Here is a 25,001-nt window from a genome sequence, read left to right on the forward strand (position 1 = left end):
GTATACTGTAGTTCCTTCTGACCTTCCTTATCATTCTTTCCATAGTTATATCATGCTTCAAGTTGTTTATATTGGTTTAAATAACAGGAAGGCTTTCATTTATTTAAAACTTGCCTGGATCGATGAGGTGTTCTTTCAATATGCTTTTGATCAAGCCATTTTCCTCCTTGAGGGGCTAATTGTGTACAAGTCTCGGCTTGCATATTTATTTATGCACTGAGTTGCTGCAAAAGTGTTACATATATCCAGTTCCATTTGTAGTAGCCTGCACAGGGAAAAAAGGACATGTGCCTCCTTGACCCATTCACTGTTTCCTAGGTATTACTTGGTTCTTGTTTGAGCTAAGTTTTAAGAATAGAGAAAAGAAAGAGGGCAGATGGGAGAAACACAAGAAAGTGGGAAGACAGATTTAGGACTTTTAAGAACTATGAACCTTAACACAAGCCCAGACCTTCAAAGACATTCAGACTCCTAATTCCCACTTAAATCTCCAGAGCTATTTGAGATGGACAAAAGCCTACTGGTTTCAATGAATAACAAGTATAGGCACCATATCCTACATTAAGGTAGATCCCCTGGCAAACCTTACTCCTGGAAAATCTTTAGACTTTCTATCAGCACTAACAATCTGGAGTCAAGTCATCCATGATTTGTATAGATTTTAAATGTTATCTATACTTTTGCTTAGTTAGCTTCTTTGGAGTAAGATGACATTACAATTCTATAGTTGGTGATACATTTGTCAAGCAAAACTTTAAAGGGTTTTATCTCCCATTTTCAAAGGTGACTCAGGCCTTTAGGAAACTCTGGCTGTGTCTACATGAGATGCTTTATTGCGCAGCAAACTAATTTGCGGCACAGTAAAGCATTGCCATCTACATGTGCACACCAATGAGGGAACAGTATACTAATTGCAGTGTACTATGCTGCTAAATAGTCCCGTCAGATAAAAGTGGCATCCAGCAGTGCAGTAAATTACTATGCTTAAATGCATGTGTATGTAACCCAGGCGGTACTCCAAGAGGTACCCCCTCTCCAACTGAAGGGATCAAAGCAGGTGCACAAGCGCTGTGGGAGGTGTAGGGACTCTCCTCCCCCTATAGAGCAGAGCCAGATCACCAATGGGGACTTAACCATATACTTTTTAATGACAGAACAGTACTGGGAACATAACAGAAGGTATAGGGGACACTACAATGCCCCGAGGGGGCAGGATTCAACAAAGGTTAGACACTTACAATTATAGACATATTCATGCAGTTGACAAAAGACAGGGTTAACAAAATATAAAACAATCAATACTGGTTGGTGAAATATAAAAGGCACAAAATACAAAATGTGAAATGACAAGGAATATAGGGCCTAGGTACCTGGAGGGGGAGAAAGGAAGAAAACACAATGACCTTTTTCCACTGCAACAAGAGTTTCTCCCTATTACTTCACTCATCCCAAGTCACCCCAGCTGGGATTTGAACTCAGGTCTCCCACATGGTAGACAGAAACCAGCACACCAGAAACTACCACAAAAACCAGCACCACCAGAAACTACCACACAACCACCATTTCTAGCACTGTGCTAAACAGCTAGGGGTCTTGACCTTCCCGGAGCCCCGGCCTCACTTCAAGCTGCCTGGCCTCTTATTGGAGGAGCTGGAAGCAGAGCTGGGAACCTCTCAGGTCGCTGCTCAGATCCTTGCTGGAGCTAGGGAGCCTCTCCTATTGGCTGCACTCTGTTGTAGGGGACCCTGAAGCCCAGCGGGGAGCCTCTCCTGCTGGCCGCACGCCGCGCTGCTGAGGGTCCAACTGCTGCCTGCAGGCCCCACTCCTTCAGGTGCTTCTGGGACAACTGCTCCCACCCTGCTGGCCCAGCTCTTGCCAGCTCTCTGAGACTCCTTCCTTGTGGTCCCTTACTGGTCTCTCCTGAGTCAGCTGCACTGCCCCTTTTATCCCCCTCCAAGTGACCCAAGGGCCAATCAGGGGACACGGAGGGTGACTCTCTGGGGCCTGATTGGTGAGGAAAGGGAATCCCAAGTCCTCCAATCATCTTTTACCCCTTCAAAACCCCTGGGCTAAGTCACTACCAGCTAGCCCGTCACATATAGATGGTGATATCAGAATTAGTTTACTCCAGCTCAAATTGAGCCCTCTCTGCTCTAAGCCACTTAGGTTGTATCCACATGAGCAGGGGTGTGCATCTGCAGCAGTACAAATAGTAGTGGTGCATATCTGTGCCGCTACTTTGTACTACAGTGCACACCCCTGCCCATACGCTTTGCAGCGGGACGTGTTATCTCACTGCTCCGTGTGCTGCTGGGTGGGATAGGTGGGGCATATGGTGCCTCAGTGCAGGGCTAGTTGGCAGGCAGCTCCCACACTGAGGCACCCTGTAGCCATGCTGAGGCACCCTGAGCCTGATGGGGTATGGCACTTGGAGCCAGGGGAGCAGGCCAACTCCATGACTGGTTGGGATGCAGTGTGCCTTCAGATGGGGACTCCACATACTTCGGAGCAGAGGCTCCATAGCAGAGCCCCCGTGCTGAGGTACGCAGCCAGTCCAGGACTGCCTACTCCCCTGTCTCGAGGCATGCTGTGCCCCAGCCAGCTGGAAAGCAGATGGCCCGGGGTGCGGGGTGCCTCAGTGTGGGGACTCCAGAGTAAATGGAGACAGGGGAGCAGGTAGCTCAGAGCTGCCTGCTCCCCTTTCCCCACATTCGTCCCGGCACACAGCACTTTGGCCTGTTTTGCACCGCTTTTTTTCTTTCAGGGGTTTTTTTTAATTTTCTTTTTTTGCTACCAGGAAATCCTGGTAGAAAACTTTGCACCAGTGTTGCAAATTAGCAGTGCTGCGCATGTTTAATGTGCTACACATGTAGTTTGTGGCACCATAAACCACATGTGCCTGAATGTCTGGATCTGGCCTTAGAGGCTTGGGGGGGGAGGGGAGTGTCCTCACTTTTTTCATATAAAAGGAAAGAGGAAAGCCCAGTGCACAGAAAGGAATGGTGGGGATTTTCTTGCCTAAGAACCATGAGTAAAGTAGGTTACACTGGTGGTTCAGGCTCTTATGGTAAACTCTATATCTGTTCAGGGTTGTGGTACAAGTTTCTTGTGCAGTAAGGGCCAACCTTTTTGGCAAGTGTGCCACAAATTAGCCCTCCACCCTCCACCAGTGCTACTCTGATCCCTTCCCCTTACATGATCTGCTGCTTAGCTGTCTGCTGCATGTTCTGTACTCCCTGACCAAGCTGCTGCTCTGCTTTCTGCATCCTGCTGTGTCACTGTGCTAGCTTTCCCCTCCCAGATCTGCTGCATGCCACACAGGAGACACAAGTGGCATAGACAGCGGGTTGGCCAACCCTGGACTGGGTCATGTCTACACCACCCCTGCCAAGTCTGACACTTCTCTATATGCACCAAATCCCAGATGTGAAGCAACATAGCCATGTTAATGCTGTGCTTATGCTCCCTGGGGCATTACTCAGGGGTCACTCTAAGGCGGCCACATTGTTTTATCCCTGGGATTTGGTGGCGTACAAGTACAGACTTGTGCACTGCTACTTTTGGGAGCAAGCTCTGAAGGCCCTTTAGCTACTCAGCTTTGTGAGTGCTAGTCCTAGTAATCACTTGGGAATGGGGTACTTCCTGGCTTGCCCTGCTGTTGCTACTGCTGCTTCTCCTGCTGCTCCCAAAGGGTAGGCAATGTCCTAAGTCATGGTCTCTTCACACAGTTTATGTACCAATCCTTTTACTGGTCCCAGAAAGAGGAAAAGCAACTTGGCAAGTAACTTCCAACCTCAGGAAGTGAAATTAGCTAAATGTTGAAAACAAGATAGGGAGAAGGAACCTTGTATGGGTACGTGAGGGAGAATCAGCTGACCAATAAAGGAAAGGAAGTAGCGGGGCACAGAGAATACATAGAAAAAAGTTGAGATAACTGAAGCAGAGGATGGGTTCAGGTCACAGGATGAAGCAGAGCCATTCAGCTGAGGTGAGGATGTCTAGTTAGAACTTCAGAAAACTGATATACTTCTTCAGACTGGTGCCTGTTTTAGCTGCTTCTCTGCAGCTGTCTTTGGCACTTGGCAGCTTCTTTCCCCGGGGCACCATAATGAGGAAGATATCATGCAGGGCCTATGCCCACATAAATTGAGCTGATGCCAGGTTGAAAGCCTGGCCTGGGCTGAGCTCTGTTTTAGACCTTCTTTACAGTGCTGCAGTTCCTTACTTAAGCTGTTTCTGCAGTTGCTTCAGTCTGGGAGCAAACTGATAAGCCTGTTGTCAGCACTTGGCAAATTAATGGATGAAAATAAGGCATTTACTCTGATGAGAATACAAAATACATGTATGGGCAAACTTTCAAAAGTACACAGCTCCTGTGGTTCTGCATGAAGGCTGTTGAAAGGCACTTCCATCAGCAATATTTAGTGAAGTTAAGTTTGAGTTGTGCAAGTAGGACCTTGATTTCAAGTACCCCAGGGTTCGGTGTCCAGATCCATGGGGCTATAAGAAAACTAGTCCATGCAGAGTTCTGTGATACTGTTGCTAGATTGCTCCCAGCATCTGAACTGGCCCACTCAAGGTGTACCAGCAATCACCGGACCTTCAGCTGAGGTCATATTTTGTGTTGAAAGAATTGTGGGGTTATCATGCAACAGTAAGCATCCCCCACCCCATCCTTGATTTCCATTCAGAGCAGGAGAGAGCAGTGATCCATACTAAATCCAGGCTTTTAATTCTGTACAGCAAAGAAAGGTAGGAACTGCTCATAAGTTTTATGAGAACTTGTATTCATAAATACATAATTATAGCACTGCAAGCATTCAACACTGTTCATAACTCTTAGCACATCAGAGCACAAGAGAGGTGGGTGTATTAGAGGATGAACATAAATCTAATGCAGTTCTGAGTGAGCTTGCATTTAGCTGTAAATGGCCATTGTAATGTTTCATGGTTCAGTTGTGAAATTATGCCAACAGCTGATATGCCCCTGTTTTACGTGAAGCATTAAGTTATGCTTCAATCCAAAAGAAAATGTAAACATGAACCAAGTTTTAAACACAAGAGATATTTCAAATACCATGGTGGTGAGTATGGCCTAAATGTCTGCACAGAAAAGTGTATGAGATGTAAACAGAAGACAGAAAACATAAAGGGGTGGGAAGGGAGAGAGAGGGCTGTACATAGCTGGGTCATCAATCACTATGAAATCAAGTGCTATTACAATGTAAATCTTGCCTTTCTCTCTGCCTACACTGACCCATATCAGAATTAATGTGTTGCAAGGACTAGTAGGTTTGCACCAAGATGGTAGCTGGGGTTAGGGCACTTACATGAAGTAAATGAACATCTCAGAATTTAATCCTATGCTAAACACAGATGGAAAAAGAAAATCTCTTTTCCCTTTGGGGTTCTGGAAGCTTGCACGTTGCCAAGTTTGCAGTCCGGTAAGTGTAACAACTTGTGATTCCTTTCCACAGAGCTTGAATCCCTAGAATTTCTCGTGTTGGCAATATGAATACCCCTTGAGTTCTAGTTCCCTCCCCCAAAAATCTTCCTCCTCCCAAACATTAATTGTTGCAGTTTTTGTAAACAGAATGCAAAACTATATTTTTGAATGAACGCTACAAATAAAAGTAGGCTAAGAGGCAATGTAAGGTCACATGTAAACCTGCTGTTAAGCAGAGATAGGTCATGTCAAAAGCAGGGGAAAAACTGAAGCTCTTGTCTTGACAACTCTGGCCATCAGATGCCTCAGAGGAATCATGGGATTGTCTTACTTCCAGAGCAGGCCCTTGGGTACCAGGCCCTAGTACAGTAGAACTACAATTCTTTGTACTGTTAAATGCCAACCTCCTCATGTGAAGATAAGCATTGGCAAACTTATGGATTTATGTAGTTACATGGGACCTCAGAGGTGTGCTGACTGTTCACTGTAGCTATTATTTCAGAGTGACACTTCTCCAATCAGCTGTCAGACTGATTGATGATTAGGTTGTATGGGATGGTTTGGATAGGGATAATCCTGTCTCAGGTAGAGGGTTGGACTAGATGACCTCTGGAAGCCCCTTCCAGCCCTACTTCTCTATGACACTATGATCACAGCTATGCTCCAGTAGATTGGAGCAGTGGCACCTTTTAACAGCCAAGCAGCTTGTTCTACTGTGAAATAAACTGGTTGGGAACCACCTGGATATGAAAAATCCTGGTTCTTTGGTACTAATCACGATTCACTCCTCAAGTCTGATTTAAAACTGCTGGCTCCAAGCCCTTTGCTTTGAAACACTAACACTGGTCCATGCAGTGACAAGATAGTTTTCTTAAAGCAAACTACCTGCTTAGAAATAAAGCATTTCAGAAACAACCTAACAAAACAGACTGTATGCACATGTAGCTCTTCCCTCAGCCTTATCTAGGAAGGCCACACATCAAGACTCCCTCCACAGAGTCACTGCTCTGCAATCCTGTCTCCCTAGAAAATTTCCAACAGGTGACCCTTCCCCTCAGAACGGTCTTTAAATCTGTAGCACAATGGTCCTTATGGTCACTTAGCTCCTATTCTGACAAAGCTAGGTTGACACTTCCTTGGAACCCATCATTTCTGATTAAGAACCTGCTCTATCTTCTGTGTGTACTGGCTAATTTGTAGCTTATGTACTGGGTTGCTTTCCTATTTGCCCTTCCAACAGCTACCTACTATTTTAGATCAAAGTAGTTCTATAGGAGTCCAATAACTACTGTATTTTATATATATTAGCATACACATCTTGTTATTACTCACAGTATTGATAACTTTAGCCATCATAGACTGTAGCACAGCATTTAATAGGATACTAGCACATTAAGGGATTAGCACTGTGCACATGCTGTCAATAAGAGTGGATATTCTCTTGCAGACTGCATAAACTGAGGCAGAGGTTATGTCCATATTTTGGTCATACAATAAATGGTCTTTTATTGTAGACCATGGGCTATGGTCTTTTTCCAGGGTGCAAAGCAGCTCTCCCCAATACTGGAGAGCTACAGAAACTCAATGCCTGAATCAAGCTCCTCATTGTCAATGCCTGAGTATACCTGCAGTTAAGCCCCTAGGAGTCAGTCAATTTTGGGACTTTCACCACAGTCACCTATGGAACCTTGAGTAGGAGGGAGTACACTTTCCTTCCTTTACCTTCAAAGTCTCACCCCTTGCTGCTTATATGAGAGGCCTAATCTGACAGCACGCACTAGAAGCCTATAGATGCCAATTTAGCAGAAGTTTAAAAGCTCTCCATGGCACCTAGGTGTTCAGCTGAAACACCTACACCCATTTGTGAATTTAGCTCAGAGTTAGTTTGGTAGAAAACTTTTAGTAATAGAAACATTTGGAATGTGGCACTGTATGAAGGCTCACTTTGTCAGGATCAAGAGGATGCTGCTGGGAACTGAACACACAGAGCATGTCAACAAGATACTAAATGCACAGTAGACTAATTCTATTGTGCATTAGCATGGCAGGCAGAAACCATGTTAATGCACAGTAGAATTAGTCTGCTGTGCATTAGCATCACAAAAAAGTGTGCAATGGTGCTACATTGCAGTAATGTTGATTATGGAACATTCATGCACTTGCAGACAGCTGTACCCATTGAGCAGCTAATCCTGGTCTCACATCTGACACCAAGGCACAAGTCATTTAATAGAATCTCTGAAGGCTCCTTAAAGCAACTGTAAAAGGAACAGACATTGAACCATTAAGATGAAATTCTTACATCTGTCGTTCCATAGTAGCCCATACAACACTTATGTCTCAAAAGGAACTTTCAAAACAAGATACACATGAAAGAAATCAATGTTAAGAATTTTTTTTTTACATCAGTAAGACTAGACGGGCCCCAATCCTGAATATGGTAGTTCTGTCCCCTACTTGGAGTAGATGCCAACAGCAGGCTCTACATTATTCCTGAACAGCCAGTGTGCCAGAAGTGTTCCATGTTCTTTCCCTCACTCCTCACATTTAGTTTGTCAGTCCCTTTTGCATATCAATTGCATGTCATGTTTTACTGCTTTACACTAAACATGCAGTGATAAAAGGAGTGGGATAAATATTCTTAGTTCATACTTTCATATATTTTTGCTGGATTATACATATTTACAAACCCTGCTTTTACAGTCGCATCTGATGAACAGCATATTCTATGAAAACAAGATGCTTCTGGTACATACATGTTCTGTCATTATATCAACTTTGATACCATAACATAACAAAAGAATGAATGCCATAAGATTAAAAGATTAGTTTCTAGCTTCCAAACAAATTTCCATTGAAAGAAGCAAAAAGTATAAAATATTGCTCAGCATTCTCAGAAGCCATTTTCAAAGACAAGCTGGAGAGTCAGAATGCAACAGAAGTCATTTTCAAGTAGTTAGTGGTGGGCTAGTTGACACCTTTTACTGAGTACAAAAAACCCCTATTCTTCTGTGGTTCCTGGGGGAGGTTACTCCAAGTAGTGCTGAACTGGATCCTAAGGCAGAAGTCACAACATAACATCTGCAGGAGTAAAACTTAAAATAAGCAGCAGCAAGAACCTGCCATCTACAGCCTTATATACATAATAAGAAATACAATGTTCATTTTGCATGATTCCTCTTACAGGCTGTTATTAAGTGAACAGTCTAGAACAAAACTAAAAATTGGTGTAAGCTTTAAACTAGTACACTTTCCCTCTTGAGGAATCCAGTCTAAACATAGGTGACATTTGGAAAAGAGTAGACACTATCAATCCCATTCTTCAAGTAAAGCTCTATCTCCAATCTGAAGTTATTAAGCTTTAGATTCTTAAAACTGCATTCACACTCTCTTTTAAGCAGCCACTATAAATTTCAAATTATTAGGATGACACATATGGCAAGGAACAGTATATACAGCAAATACAGTATCTTTTGCAAGCAGGATATTGCCATGTTAACATTAGCCTGATTCATTAGGAAGCCCATCTTAGATTGAGTGTACAAACGCTAATAGCTGTCTGTCATTTACTTGACACTAAAAGGGAAAAAAAAATTCAGTGCCCAGATCAGTTGGTTTTAAGTATGGTGGAAGTTGCATGCAAATGCTGCAGTCAGTGTCATAAGGGAGGTTCTCCTGTCTTGATCTTTTTATTTTGTCCATTAGTACCATGCTGTAGCTCTTTTCTTTTCCTCTTCTGCTGCTGCTGTAACCTTTGCTCTTTCTTCTGTAGATAAGTGGTCATGTTATCGAATGAAGCCTTATAGAGAGTGTGGTAGCAGCTGTCTGTACCAACAGAACCTGTGTTGAGGTGGGGAGAGGGACAAAAGAAGAGAAGCTGAGTACTTTGAGTGCTATACCCAATTACAACTAGCACTGGAAGTCTAAAATAGGATTCTTGACTCCTGTACTGCAGCTCTGGCTAACCTATTACTCAACACTGCATTCTGTTTCAATGCAATTGGGTATTTAAAAGTGTTTCTATTGCAGTCACATGTCCAAGATTTCCAAAGACTGGTGCCTCACATTTAGAGGTTTAAATTGAAAATTAGGTATCAGAGAGTTAACATCTCTCATTTGTAGTATTCTGAACTTGGGTTCCTGTTTTTTAAATTGCTGGTCAGTGTTGTCAACTTTCTAGGAGGCCAGGGGTCACACACCATGTGGGCTACAGCAGGACAAGTGGGCTACAACAGCACGGGTACCCAGGCTGCATGCTGTGTAGATGGCCCTCCTCCCCCTCCCCTGCCCCCCATCTTCCACACACACACATATTGCACCACAGGATGTATCGCTCTGCCCTCCCACCCCAATCCCTGGGGCGGGGGCTGGAAGCAGAAACTGGAGGAGGGAGGGGAAGCCCAGGCCCCCCTGCTGTTCTGCAGCAGGTGTGAGATGGAGGAGTGGTGGCTGATGGGAGCTCAGGGGTTAATCTTCAACCCTGCCAGGGGACACCAGTTGGACAGCCTGATGTAGTCTATTGCTAGAGATCTCACTGAAGCATGACTTGCTCCACAATACTCAAAAAAACACAGCTTAAGCACCAGTGAGAGTACTGTGCTCAGCTGAATATTCCCTGCATCTTTTTAAGTTCAGGGAATGACAGGCTATTGTAAGCAGGACATGCATCCAATTTAGAGCACTGATCCTTCTAGACTCTGCCACTACCTTGTAAGCCTGTCAGAGTACCATCCTTTAAGAGGCTGCGGTTAAGTTTACTGCGCATGACAAACGCTTGCCAATCCTCTAAAAGGATAGGGCCACAAAGGAGGAAAACTGAGAGGTTTCTATGAGGCGTATAGGAGACAGCTGCCAGGTTCAGCCTCTATTTCCAGAAGCTATTCAGATTGTTAATTTTTTTCATCCTCCTTCCTCTTCCTCCCCCCTCCCCCCCCCAAAAAAACCCTTACATGTTAAGAGAAATAGATTGGTTTGGGATGAGAGAAACAAACCACCAGTCTAGGTGTAAAGTAGAATTGACACAAGCACACTGCATTAAGGACTCTGCAGAATCATTCATGGGTAATTTATTCAAATGAAGGGTTAAGTATTCAGTTTCAACCTCTAAAGTTTTAGACGATATAGGGTCTTACAGATTCAGTGATCACAAACTGCATAAGAAGAAAATTAGAGGATATAAAGCATTAAACAGGGTTTATTTGTTTTTTTGGCAGCACAAGCAACCCAATTCTTTTAGCGAATGAAGTCACATTTTTTTCATAATCTGTAAAAGCACTAATTATGCAGCTGGAATAGGTGCTCATCAACTGAGCCTCCTCTTGCTAATTAGCTATAATAATCACTATAATCTGAACAGGCCTTCTTTCCCAACTGCAGATATAGGGAAACTATTGTAATACAGTAAGGTAATTTGCTCTGCTAGAAAGTTACGGGAATTTTTTTTCCTCCCCTAGCATATCTTTCTATATTGTTCACTTCCACTTAGAAGCCTGTTTTTAACATGAATATACCTTGAAATAGGAGCTCTGCAGCAAAGTCTCCCTTCTGATGGGTGGGGATTTCAAAACTGGCTTTCAGACTGAACCTAAGCTCAGCAGAAATCGTTTTCAACACATCACAGTCTCTACCATTCAAAAGTAGTTTACTAAGATGGGATGTTAAAACAGATCATATTTTCCGAAGTTCTGCCCATCTGTTTCGGCTGATTTATGTTTTTCTCCACATATTTATAAAAAAATGTAAGTTTAGTTCCCCAGTTGGGCCAAAATAGACTTCAATCATACATGGAATTAAAAATGCACTTGACTACATAATGAGACACCCACCCCCATCAGTGCATATAACTGGAGCTTCCAATTAAAAGGTTTTTTATTGCCTTGACAATAACCTTTTCTTCCAGGCAAGCCAGTAAGTGGTATATTTCAGGGGTGACGGTAGAAGTGGAGGAGTAGGGAACAACCAGGAACAAAACCTCCTCCAAAACACTACTGCTTAATCCTTTCATTTGGGATACTAGGGTCCCTGCCCCATGTTACACTTAAGATGTGGTTAACCAGAGGAAATAAGAGTATAGGATCTGATGTGCCAGCTCTGCCTTCAGAAGACCAAATCATCATGTGTTCAGCAATCACGACTCGAACAAACCGCTTACTATATAAGGTTGTGGTAACCCCAACTCTTCCCTCTGGCTGTGAAGCTTGAGTGACCTACAGGGAGCCCAACGCTTGGACTGGAATGCTTTCACCAGTGCTACTTCCAGAAGTTCCTTAGCATAAAGTGGAAGGATCATCACACAAATGCCAGTGTCCTCACTGACACGACCACCACCAGTATGGAATCATTCAACATCAGCTGTGGTGAACAAGGCATGGTGTGTGCCTGCCTGATGTATGTTGCTATACTCCCCACTCAGCCAAGGGCAAAGGATATACGGGAGCCAGAGGAAATACTTCAAAGACACTCGAGACAAACAGTAAATAGTGTGGCATTGACATCACAAATTGGGAAAAATTAGCCCGGGACAGGGCTACATGATGACGCCTTGTGAAAGAAGGAAAACCATCTTGCCCTGGACACAGAAAAACAACCAAAATGGAAGGAAAGGAAGCAAGACTAAGAAACCCATGGTCCAACCCTCTCTAACCACCACCTGTGGTCTGCCAGAGTCCGCAGTTCTAGGATCAGCCTTCTTAACCATCAACAGACTCATCTACAACCCTTTACTTGACCCGTGGGAGTGATCATCATCCTTGACTGTGACAGACTGCCGATGACAACGACGACATCCTAAATTGTAACCTGGGCACACATTAAAGCAATTAATGAGTCCTAAAACAAGAAATAAACCACAAAGTTATTACACATTTTTTGTGGAATAATTCTGTGGCTGGTTCCTATTATGCTATTAAGCAAATGTGTGGCCAGGTATGTCCCTGTGGCTGGCAGTCCCATCAGCTGATAGGGCTCCCAGCTGCAGAAGCACATGTTGCACCCCCATGGCTGGGAGCCCGCATCAGCAGATGGAAATTTCAGCTGCAAGGAACACAAGATGCAGGCCCCCCATGGCCAGGAGTTGTGTCAGCTGAGTGGGCTTCCAACCATGGGAGCTTGCTACTTGCTGCTGCAGGGGGAGCCTGCAGTCAGGATTGTGATCGTAATCCCAGACTTCCCCTGCATCAGCAATAAGGCACAATGGAATCTGATGCTTAATCCCATAATCATGTCTCCTGCTGTGCACATGTAGCCTGGCAGGAAGCACAATTGTGTAGATCACACATCAGACCCCATCACAACTTTATCTGCATGTCTGTCAGGGGTTCAACATTCAAAGGCTCTGGGCTGCCAGATCAGAAGCCATGTCCTGTAGTCACAGAACAGGCCCAGCAGGCTTCCTTAGGCTGTCTGATCTTGGTTCAAGTTGGGCAAAAATGGGATCTCCTTTAAAGTGGATGAAGGACTCAACATAGGTGGGAACCTGTTCCCTGCTACCCAATGGCTAACAAATCAACGGGGCATTTTGTTTTGTCTTTAATTTTATGCTTGGGAAAAGACACTGAGAACAGCACTGCAGGTTGGTCTACTAATATGCATGCAGGTCCAAAATGTCCAATTAATTTAATGCATACCATAGTTCAGATATGGACAGCCATACTACAGAATAAGTCTGACATTTCTCTTGCTCTAAGGCCTTTTACAACTGTTTAAAGTGTGCCATAAAGACTTCCACTGGAGGACTGCAAAGCACTTTACAAACACTATATCCTCTTGACTTACAAGGTAGCTACATCGTTGCCTGTTTCCCTCTTCACGCATCTTCTCTAAAGCCTGCGAGAGAACTACAAGTTCTCTCTGAATCCCACTTGTGTTTTAAGCAGTAAATAACATTGTCTGGTTCTTTAAACCAAAGTTCCTCACCTTCAAACACTGTCCAGTTGTCGTGCAGGTATTTTGACATTTTCAGTAATCCTTTGTCATCATTCACAGGCTAGGAAAAGAAAAACATAATTCACTACACTCAAAAGAATTGTACAAGGCATATCACGTTATCCAGCACACCACGGAATGAACACAGCTAACCTCAGCATAGTGATGGCAAGGTCTAACAGAATTCCAAGGGTTGGGGTTTTTTGGTTTTTTTTAGTTTCTCTTTCTTCCCACTCAGGCCTGATCCGAGTTCACCACACTCTGTCTAAGGGGGCCTGGAAAACGATGCCTGCCCACTGATACAGAAGAAAGTGGGAATCAAAAAGGAAATACTGTAGGGAAGAACTAAGGGTCCAAGAACGTGCCCATGAAGCTTAATTTAAATTAACAGCTTTCCAACTGTGTAAATCATTTTACAACGGTAAATGGTCAGCCCAGTTATGAGGGCTACTACAAAGATTCTGATAGCATGCAGCTCAACTCTGACTCAGTTCTCAATGGAAACAAGACCTTTACCAATAGTAGAGCTTTTGCTCTTTTTACTTCTGCTTGCTCTCTTTGATGCACATGGTAAGAAGGGCTGGTGCGGAGTATTACTTCTCAGCTTCTGTCTTTCTTTCTAGCAGAACACTGCCAAGAGCCCCCTGCTTATCATACCAAGCTCAGGGACAAAAAGGACTTTAGAAAAGGCACTAGTGCAAAAATCAATTGGAATAAATTGACTGAGACCACAGGCAAGAAGAGCTAGGTCTGAATTTAGCTTAGAGCCATAATGCATTAAAGCAATTAGGCCACTGCATTTTTATCCATTATAGTTAGATTACTTCTTACTGAGGACTAGAGCAGATGCAAAATAGATGATTTTATCAAAGTGCAGCTAACCTGCCACTGTCCATCCATAGGCCCGTACAACAGAAGAGGTGTTACTTTGTTCTCCTGGAAAATCCAGAGCTCACCCGTTTCCTCCAAGGCAACATCCCAGCCTTTATGGTTCAAAGGGATTTGCTGCTTGTGAATTAGCTGCTGGGTATCAGCAACAAGCTGGAATATGTAAACTGTGGGAATACTTTAGAGAGAAATAAAAAGGTAATTACCATCATTACCAAACCCACCTATAGCTATCACTTATATGCAATAAACTGCATCTACCCACTCTAATTCCAAAACTCCTGCCAGAGTGAAGGCAGCAGCATTAAGTGCACTGCTAAGAAACATCCCCAAACATTTAAGTGGTACTTTATTTATGTCCTCAGAGGACACCCCAATTTGTAGATACTGCAGAATTTTAAACCGCTTTTCAAAAGGTTATCTAGTGGAACCCAGATTCTTCCTTACCCCGGGTGGTCCACAAGCCCTTATCTTCATGGGGGGGCGGGGGGGGGGCTATAAACAGCTGGAACAAACAACTGTGCAAGACTGAGGTACACCAGCTGTTTGCTAATGATTTTACTTCAAAGGGCACCAGTTCTCTGATCTTTTGCAAGGGAGTGCAGCTGTACTTCAGCTGAGTGGAGAAGCCACACCCTCTTGAAGTAAAAACAAAAATAAGTTGCTGGCTAAAAGAGACTTTTTATCATCGGATGCATTGTTTTACTGCAACCTGGCCTCAGGGTTCAGATAGAAGAGGGAGATAAGGGAATGGAACTAGAAGAGTGTGCATGCAGGGAAGCAAGGAGGTCTGTGGAGCTGAAGTGCCCATATGGGCCCAGGGAAGAGGACTTTGTACTGAGGTTGGTGCAAGAGGAAGGCCTCACTGCCAGCATCAGTTTCTCCTCCTGCCCTTTCACTCCCTTCCCCTGCTGCCTCCCCACACACACTCTTGACCTCCAGATGCAAAGCCTCCCAAGATCCATTAGTGCTGACAGTAAGCACCCTAGCCTAGAAGAATGGGGCTTTGGCAACTTCACTGCACAGGCTAATCAGGATGAATCTTCTCCTTTTGTTATGCCTGTATCAGGAGAATTGCCTCTTCCTAGGTTTACTAGGTTGTAGAAAAGTGGAGATGTTAGCCCTGGAGCTAGGCAGCACAGTTGCTCACTGATTCCATATCCGTTGCTCACTATCCTCTGCCCCATGGCAGACCCTATACCAGGGCAGGCAAAGTCTGGCTGGCAGTGGACTCCATTTCCCAGCAGCCCCTGCCTGCACAGCTGGGGCCAGTTTCCATGGAGACCCCAGCAGCAGCCACTATAGCAGGGCCAGGGTTTCCATGGAGACCAGCCCCAGGGCACTTGCAGGCAGCAAAGGTACTAGCTTCTTCCTGGTGTGGAGGCTATGCTGCAGGCAGGAGCAGGGCAGGATCAGCAGCTGCCATCTGTGCAAGGCAGGCAGCGGCAGCACTTGGAGGGGTGGCTATAGCACCCCCCACAGCACCATCCCTGCTGGCAGGGCACACAGCTGCTCTGCAGCTGGGCTAGGGTCTTGCAGCCGGGACAGTGTTGCAAGGAGCCAGGGCAGAGCCAGGAGCTGCTGCCTGGTCCTGCAGATTGGTCCTGGTCCTGCAGGCTGCAGATTGCAGCTCTGCCCCAGCTCTAGACCACGCTGTTACTGTTGCAAGATCCAAGCCCAGCTGCAGAGCAGCTCTGCGCCCTGCCAGCACTGCTGGGGCTAGTCTCCACAGAAACCCCAACCTCACGCTGTCGCTATCATAGTGTGGCTGCTGCTGGGATTTCCATTGAAACTAGCCCCAGCCACACAGGCAGGGGCTGCTGGGAAATGAAGTCTGGCTGCTGGCTGGATCTGCCATTTTGCCCACCCCTGCCCTATACCTTTGGGCCCAAAGTGCACCGTAGTCATCAAGTGTTGATTTTAAGGCTGTTTGAAAATGGAGCACCCCCCCCAATTAAAATTGAACTCCTGTTCTATAGCCCTATGATTTCCATTTGATGGAGATTTCCATTGTTTTTGAGAGCTGCAGGGTAGACAGGGGACAGATGCAGTGCTTTAGGAATTGAGCTTGAGGAATGGCCATAAAATCCTGATTCTGTTCTTGGTGCTTCCCCCCCCACAACTTCCTCACAGAGAGAGATCAACAGAGGGAGACTGCATAGGAAACACCGCAAGAGTTACCCAAGCCAGCCTGAACCGAGTACAATAAGAGCTCTCAAACCTCCAAGTCCCGACATGCCCAAGATGTTTAAAAGATCAAGAGTCACTTAGTATATTTAGAGAAGTCTGATACATCCAGCAGTGAAGGCTTAACTGTCCCCTGCCCTCTCCTTAAGTAGCTATTATGATTATAACAATCATCCCCTTTTATCCTTACCAGTCACATAAAATGGCAATGTTACTTCCTTGACAACAATAAGATATTCTTGACACCGCATATTTCTGTGAGAAAGGGGAGGGGGAAAAAAAAAGGAGAGAGACATGATTACAACCTTAAGCCAGAGATAGAGGGTATGTGTGTGTGGGGGGGGGGGGAGGGGGGAGGTTAATGATTAATTCAGTCTTACTATAAAGCATTATTTTTAAATGGAGACCTCTAGTAAAACTAATTGAATCAAGTTTAAGTTGACACAAGACATTTTGTTCAACAGCAGTCCTAGTTTCCAGGAGCTCTCCGCATTTCTCCCTTCTTGGCCATCGAAAGGGTCAATGAAACCTCCCAAATAATACAATCAGCAAAGATTGTGGGAGATCTATAGCAAATATGCCAGCATTCTGAAGGAGAGGAAAACTTCTTCCTAAACAGATGCACAAGAATTAAGGGAAGGGACCAATTAATGAAGAGTACTTAGCTGGAATACCCTACTATTGGTTCACAGCTTACACATAACAGTAAAACGACAGTCCCAAGCTCTAGTATATAAAAACATACAATGATTAGTAACCAATGTTTTGTAAGATGGTCTCAAATTATCTGTGATAAACCCTGTCTCCCACTGGGGTATGTGCTACAAAAAAGAAGGTGCGAGAGACTGAGGAATTCCATTGCTATTTAAATGAAAGCTCTCATAACCAAGCAAAGAGAGTGTTTTACTAGGCAAAGACAACTGCCCTTGCAGGAAATATTGTTCTTCCTGCTGGAAAACTCAATTGAGCATATGACATCCCACCAAATCAGGTTACACAGATTTTTAATGCTAGGGGGGAATAAAAAACCCATAAGAAGGCTGAGAGAAGTGCGGCCTGAGATAATACTAACCACACAACTAAAAGAGAAGACTGCAAAGGCAAAACCTTGCTCCTTATTAATCTTGCAAGCTCTGGAGAAATGCTGCGTCTAGTAACAGGAGTTTTACTACTCAGATGGGCAAGGAATTCAGCTCTTCCTTTAGAACACAGAACCAGTTCCCAATCTTCCTATCACTCTAAGGGGACATGTTAAAAAGACTTCCCAGCCCCTGGCCAGTACTGGCTGAACCAGCAGTCAGTCACTGCACAGCTTACACTTGCTTGTAAACTGGGAAAATGGGCTGAATTCAGAACCAGTCACTGGATTCTTCCTATGATTTAATGTTTCAACAGTAGTAATCTGGAGAAATAATAATTGCTGCATGAGTCTTTTTTAGCAAAGTTTAATGCAAGGGGCTGGGAATGCAAAGAACCAGATTCACTTCCCTATTTTGTTTATAAGCCCAAGGCTACTGGAAGATAAACAGCTGGAAGGAAGCTTTACATAGTGGCTCCTGTCTGCATTTGCATTGTTAGTTGAAAAACACATCTGTGGAGAGAAGGAAAGACTCCACTATGCAATGTAATCCAACTGAAAATAAGACCTTGCAGCATGGGCTTCTGTCTGGGCAGAAGTACAACACTGGAAAGGTCACTCTCAATAAAGAGAAATACAGTTAAAAACTCTTGAGACTGTTCTACAGCTGATATGCTATAGAAATGCAAAATTATCATTCCACACTTAAACAGGATCCTTTTGTACAGGATAGAGATACTAAGCACTCACAGTTTCAAGTACTAGAAAGGACTGCAGGTGAACAGGTCTGAGAGATTAATTGCATCTAACAAGTACTGTGCTAATTATCCAAACATGGAGTTACATTTACTGCAGCTCTATAGAAAGAGAGATATCCTCCTCTGACAAGAAGCAGCGGTAGGTTCTGTAGTTATTTAAAAAATACTGAATATAGAGTTGTATTCTATAGTATCTACAACACCATATACTTTTATCAAACTGCATCATAACAAAAAGATGAGATGCATCTTGGCATTAAAAAGAAGTGGGAAAAAAGTATGACATGCTCATCAACACAGTTCACCTCTTTGTCAATGTGGCAGCAAGGGGTTTTGCATGGATTTTAAATTACTTGTTACTTTCTTTTTTTCCAATTGTCCAGCTGGCCATGAGATGTCAGGCCCCAGGCAACATTCTGCTCATTTGTGAAACCCCTCCAGTAGCGAACTAAAAGAAATATTTTAACAACAGGCCATAGTTAGCAGAGATTTTACACTCTCTTTACAGGCCTAATGTCTACTCCAGCCAACACCTTAAAATTAACCTCTGATGTCAGTTGTGTGAAGCAGTAACCGGGGGGAAAATTAATCCCACACAATTGAATCTGGGTAAGGTTACACCATTTCTATTTTGACCTGTACATAAGGTCAGGTGAAGGCTTTGGAGGGGGGATATATTCATAGAATGTTACAGAATAAGGTAGTGTAAGAGTGATGTTGTATCCAAGAGAATCCAGAACTTATGCAAGCAACAAGGATTTCTTAAGGTGTTCTCTCTTGTGGGACCAACTATAACTTTATCCCAATTACACAGTCGGTCCCACAAAAAGAAACTACCCTAAGAAATCCTTGCATCTTACAGAATAAGGGACAGAATAAAATTAATTTATGCCCCTTCCCCCCACTTATACAGAATCTGGTCTCTCTTATCAGCTGAGATGACTGATCTGAGACCAGCATTACATCATTTCAGAACAAGCATGCATTCCCCAATGGATGGCCATCAGATGATGAAAATAAATCCACATTTATATGCATTGTCATCCGCAATGAAGCAGGATTATAACAAAAGCAAATTATCACCTCAAGCTTCAGTACATTCACAATGGCGTAAAGAATAAAAAGTAGCAGCAAAAAATCCTGTGATATCCCATCAGATCTCTTGGTAGCCAGAGCCACTAGTTGCTTGTACACTAGCTACAGTCTACAACGAGCTGACAAGAAAAATTATCCCCTTATAGACATGATTACAATTTAGGTCTCAAAAGATGACATTTGTCCTCTGTAGCAGTAACCCAATATAGGCAAATACTGCAGCAGAAAGACTTACAGCTGTGATTTTGTTACTGTCATGCCCCTGAAACCTGGGGTCTCCTCTGGTCCTCAGTTAAGGGCCAACAATGCAGAAATCTGGTTGGCTGAAGAGAATATTGTTTGAATTTTGCTGAACTGGCCTGCTGCCTATTAGGAGTTTTAATACTCATTAGGGCTGTGCAAAACAGTACCATTTTGTTTAGACTTCTGTTTCGCCATTTCGAAGGGACACTGTTTTGTTTCATCGTTTCATTTCCAAGCTCTGTTCCATTAAATTTCATCAAAACTGTTTCAACGCTTTGTCCGTAGGCTATAATGGGGAATCATAAAAATGCCTATAACTTTGTCATTTCTTGCCTGATTCAGATGAAAACCGCAGGGATGGTAGCCCCTTTCAAGGGCATAAAACCTGCCAAGTTTCAAGGAGCTAGGTGCAGGCATTTCTGGGAAACTACATCTCAAACTGCTGACAAGCAAAACTCATATCACTTGCTGGCAGTAGCAGCCTGCTGTCATCCCACATGCAGATCTGAGGGCCCGCACCCCCCAGGAGGGCTGCGGAGCTGTGCCAGACTCCTCCTGGGGGATGCGGGCCCCTGGATCTGCGTGCGGGATGACAGCACACTGCCTGGAGCCAGCACCCGAACCTGCCTGGTTCTCAGCGCAGGCTGCGCCAGGCACACTCGGGTGCTGGCACTGGCCCCAGCTGGCAGCAGCAGCCTGCTGTCATCCCACATGCAGATCTGGGGGCCTGCAACCCCTGGGCAACCTGTGGGGCTATACCAGATTACTCCGGGGGGCACGGGATGACAGCAGGCTGCTGCTGCCAGCTGGGACTGATGCTGGCTATAGCCCATGCCAAGCGCCGGAAAGCCTGGTGCTGCTGCTGGTCTCAGCTGGCAGTGGCAGCCTGCTGTCGTCCCATGAGCAGATCAAGGGGCCCACGGTGTAGCAAACCCATCTTCAAAACTCAAAATGTTTCAAAACTTTCGAAACATTTTGAGTGCCCTCATTTCGTTTTGAAGCCGTTTCGAAGCCTTTTGCTTCATTTCAATTTCACTGTTCTACGATTCTGACCTTTAGATTTCCCTACCCACTGCCATTGGAGAGGTGGTCCCAATTCTAAAGTGATGGAACACATTTGGAAGTTGTAAGACTCCATAGCAGAGTGAACATATGAGTACATACAACTCGCATATCCATACCTTGTCATTGTTGGTTGCATCAGGCTTGCTGATACTGTTTAGATGACAGCAGTACACTTCTTTTCCACTTTTATATTCCCAAAGCCTCAAAGTACAATCCTAAATAAGTTGGAATGGAAAAGTTGATTAATGCTATCTCTGATACAGAGAAGCTACTTATGATCTTAAGAGACAAGCTAAATCATATTTCCCTAGGCAGCCTCACGAACGAGATTCTAAATCTTCACTTCGTTAAACTCTCAAATTGCAGATAAGGCATTTTAATTAACATAATTTAGCTCAATTCTAACTTGTTCAATCATGCAAAAAAAATTCCTTTTGTAGTATAAATTAGGTTGCTGGATGAGTGGATTTACGCCTGCTTTGTAAATAGCACAATAAATGTGCTCATCACCTTAATGGCATTCCTTTAAGGTTGCCCTTCCTTCCCCTCCCCTTGTATATCACCCAAACCAGTTTGAATTGTATAAGATAGTAAAAAAAGTCCTCATTTCATGTTATAGTTGCTTGGATGGAGAGATTAAAGACTTTTCTGAAAGAGAGTCATCTTCAATGATTCTGTTTAAGAATGAAAAACAGACAGGTTCATCACTATCACTAAAACTGCTCAGCAAGGTAGTGCAAAGGAACCAGAGACAGGATCTCTGGAGAAGCAAAACTAAGAAATCAAAGTAAACTTATAAGGGCTACTGTAACATTATAGTAATTCAGTTCTATAGGGTGGGTTGTTTTTGGTGCAGTCATATTAGCATTAAATAATCTATTAGGGCTGCACACATGCACATTAACACACAATATTGTTTCCTTTCTCTGGCACTGAGGCTCACCTCAGATTGGTTAGTCTCTCTAGATCTGGCACTATATCGGGTTGCTCCCAATAAAAAAAAAAAAAAAAAATTTCTATTATCATATGATATAATTCAGAAAGTTTTGCAAGAACCTAGGTTTTTAAGCATTAATCAAGTGTTTTCATCTTAAATGTTCCAAGGAAAAATACCCAGGATTCTAGCATTCATTGCTCATTAAAAGGCCATTAATTGTCACGGCTGCCTGGCCCAACATTTAATCTACCTCCAAACTGCTTTAACAGTCCCTTGATCAAAATGTATCCATGCCCCAAGGTAAGAGTTAATCACAAAGAATTAGAGAGGAGGACTGTGCAATTTCTCCGGCCCAAGAGATAAAAAATATGAGAACCAAGAAGAAACTGAACAGATTATGCAGAACCTACAAGATACACTCTTGGAAGAGGAGAAAACCGGAGTGTGCAGAAGCTTACAGAGACAACAGAATTAGGGAATTATTGATTTTAAAGTAACCCTCTGGTTTGTTCTGAGAATTAAAAAAAAATCTACAAAGAATGACATTTCAGAACTGAAAAGGGAGGCAGAAAGGTGAGGAAGAGAAGAATAAAGGTGGAGAGTCAAAAAGAATAAGACTGAAAGTTGGCAAGAATGGTAGCCATTTCCAAAAGTACTGGAAATAGAAAATTGTGAAATAGGTCTTTGGCTATAAACTTGGATTAAAACATGAGTAGATTCTGAAAATGTTTCAGTGAAACTACTACATGAGATCTGACACTTCAGAAACTTTAATATTTTTTTCTTAGAATGCAGTTCCCACTCCAAGTAGATGAGAGGGCCATACAGTAAAAGTTGAGATTTGGTATCTGCAGGTATTACTGCACCATACATTTGGGCAAATTTTGGATGTTCCAGTATTTTCTGAGTCATGTACTCCAACATACATTAGAATATTCTACTGTTCACACATTCGGTAACTTGCAAAATATTCCATAAACAGACACTGAAATGTTTGGGGTTCCATTACAATTAAAAATACTAAGGTGCAAGTGCTTCCACTTTATATAGAAATGTCAAATCCAGTTCTTTCCAGGAGCCCAATAACAAAATATTACCTACTTAAAAAGCAGCTTGTGGTATTAAAAAGTGTTAAAGCAAATCAAAGCACACCCATCTCACTAATGATAGAAAGACAAAACATGGTAGAATACTGAGAGGGTTGGCACTGAAGTATAATTATTCTGTTTCTAGGGAAAGGAAGTCCCTGAAAAACAAGCAAATAACTGCTGAAGTCAGAGTTCAAGGAGTGACATTTTTGGAGAGGAAATAGAATACATACCCCAGAAGCTGATAACAGAAGATCTGGATAGTCGGGTATTACAAATATTCTGCTTACAAACCTACAGAAAAGTAATTAAAAGTCTGGTATGTGCCAAGAACAAAGCACTAATACAACAATGATAAGACTGTATTTTAGGGTTATGCATCCATCCATTATATAGAAAAGACAACAGAAAGACAAGTTACAGAAAAAGGAGTTGCTTCTCTCCCTCAGAACTGCTAAGCTAGCTGGGAAGAAGATCCATTTGATTAAGTCACAGTTTCTAATATTCCCAGAAAAGCCCTCCACCTAATAATTTTTTTTCTTTCCTGTAGTCTAGGAATTCTACTGATTTCCTTCATGAATGAAGACAATGCTGTTACTGTGGGTGCTTAAGTTTTTGAGACCAGAAGATGCAAACATGAATAGATTTATCTTGCTTTTTGGACTCAATTATGATCATAATATTAAAATAAATGAATGAATGAATAAATAAATAAATAAATAAATCTTGTTTTTATTAGTGAAGGCTGAGGCATCGGTGTATGAGGTCATTCTTATCATAGCTGAGAATTATTCAACACAATCTCTCTTTGTTCTCCTTTCAAACTTATCTATATCCAGTTGGAAAACAATCACTCAGGAGCTTTAAACACTGCACCTTCCACCATGACAACTCCTGGAGTCCTTTGTGAATCCTCAAAGGACTGCTGGAGCATTTTACTATCCCAGGGCTAATGTGTAACAACAAAATGCTGCTGTCAGTGCACTGAACAAATATACATTTGAGTTGTTCTTTAAATAAGGGGATATGCTCTCACTTTTAAAAATAAGCATAATTTCAAACCAATTAATTAAAAAAAAAAGAGTTAAAAATTAGCTCTAGTCAGTGATTCTCAACCAGGGTGCCACAGCACACTGGGTGTCCTGAGATCCGCTCTCAGGTTCTCACCCTTGAGAACTGGAAGGGTGCCATGCATTGCCACGCAATGCTAGCACTGTTAGGTGTGCAAACATGATTCATGACAAACACAGAGATGTCAAACAGGAATCCATAGCGTCAAAAACATTCCAACCTGTTGTGGTCGTTCTGAGGTCTTTACATGAGAAGAATTGCTCTGCTATTTTTCTGTAATCAGAACATGAGTGAAAGCTAACAGCTGGCATTTTCCAAGGGGGGCCTCAAGTCTAAAAAGTTGAGAACCACTGAGCTAATTAAAACTACTCTTATTACAAAAGCAACAACTGCAGGTGCAGTCATAACACTGCAGTTTCCCTAAAAACAATACAAAACATTCATGCAGACTGTTCAAAGAAAGGATACTTTGTAAGGGAGAAACAAGACATCAAAATGCATTATTGAATCTTTCAGTCCATTTATTCTAATTTAAATACCGATTTTTTTTTAAAAGAGCTTGGCCCATTTATACTAAGTACCCTCCTATTGTTGAATTGTTAACGAATTGTTTGTCCAGGTACAATAGCCTCCATTTACTAGAAGGGGTATTTTTCATCATCAAAGCTCTATATTCATTAGAGATATAACTGTCTACACAGTAGACAGAAGAGATCAGATACAGCAGTGTAAACAAGCATTAGAAACCTCATGTTCAAAGGCAGTTTAAGATCTTTGATATTCATTAAAAGCTGTGCAGCTTTTACACAATGCCAAAATCTGTGAAGATTAAACTGCCAGGGATTGAAATGGTTTTATTAACAGTGTCTATTAATCAGATTTGAAGTGTGTTCTTACACACTAAAACCTATCTGTAATTTGAAGAGATTGTACCAAGACAGGGAAAGGCATACAGTCTGTGAACTGGAGTCAGCCCGCCATCCAGCCCACCAGAAGTCTGGCAGGTTAGTGGAAGCTGTGGGGATATGGCCTGCTACAGATTTCAGGATTCCTGGACCCTAACAGAAATGGCCATTGCCAGCAGCCCCCTGGCCCTTCGCCACTGTCCCCATGTTCTGCACGTCTCTAGATGTATGCTGCTGCCTGAGCATGACTCCATGCTGCTGCTTGAACGTGAACCCACCCCAGTTGCTGTTGGCTTCCTATCCACCCTGGGAGGAAC

General features: G+C 43.2%; 1 protein-coding gene across 3 annotated transcripts in view; it reads right to left on the minus strand.

Moving 5' to 3' along the window:
- Window positions 1-1,124: 1,124 nt before the first annotated feature.
- WDR4 (WD repeat domain 4) overlaps window positions 1,125-25,001 on the minus strand; it is a 35,678-nt gene continuing 11,801 nt past the window's right edge. For 2 of the 3 annotated variants that reach the window (XM_019487185.2, XM_014611239.3), the window contains exons 6-11: window positions 22,942-23,002; window positions 20,800-20,898; window positions 16,635-16,699; window positions 14,252-14,435; window positions 13,361-13,430; window positions 1,125-9,286 (exon numbers count right to left, since the gene is read on the minus strand). In XM_019487185.2, the coding sequence (XP_019342730.2) occupies window positions 9,105-9,286; window positions 13,361-13,430; window positions 14,252-14,435; window positions 16,635-16,699; window positions 20,800-20,898; window positions 22,942-23,002 (661 nt within the window). In that variant the 3' untranslated portion in view covers window positions 1,125-9,104. Of the gene's footprint in view, window positions 9,287-10,480; window positions 12,245-13,360; window positions 13,431-14,251; window positions 14,436-16,634; window positions 16,700-20,799; window positions 20,899-22,941; window positions 23,003-25,001 lie in introns of those variants that run through there. The other variant, XM_059720762.1, reaches the window with a different exon arrangement.

Source organism: Alligator mississippiensis, chromosome 1, assembly GCF_030867095.1.
Source record: "Alligator mississippiensis isolate rAllMis1 chromosome 1, rAllMis1, whole genome shotgun sequence".
NCBI lineage: Eukaryota > Metazoa > Chordata > Crocodylia > Alligatoridae > Alligator > Alligator mississippiensis.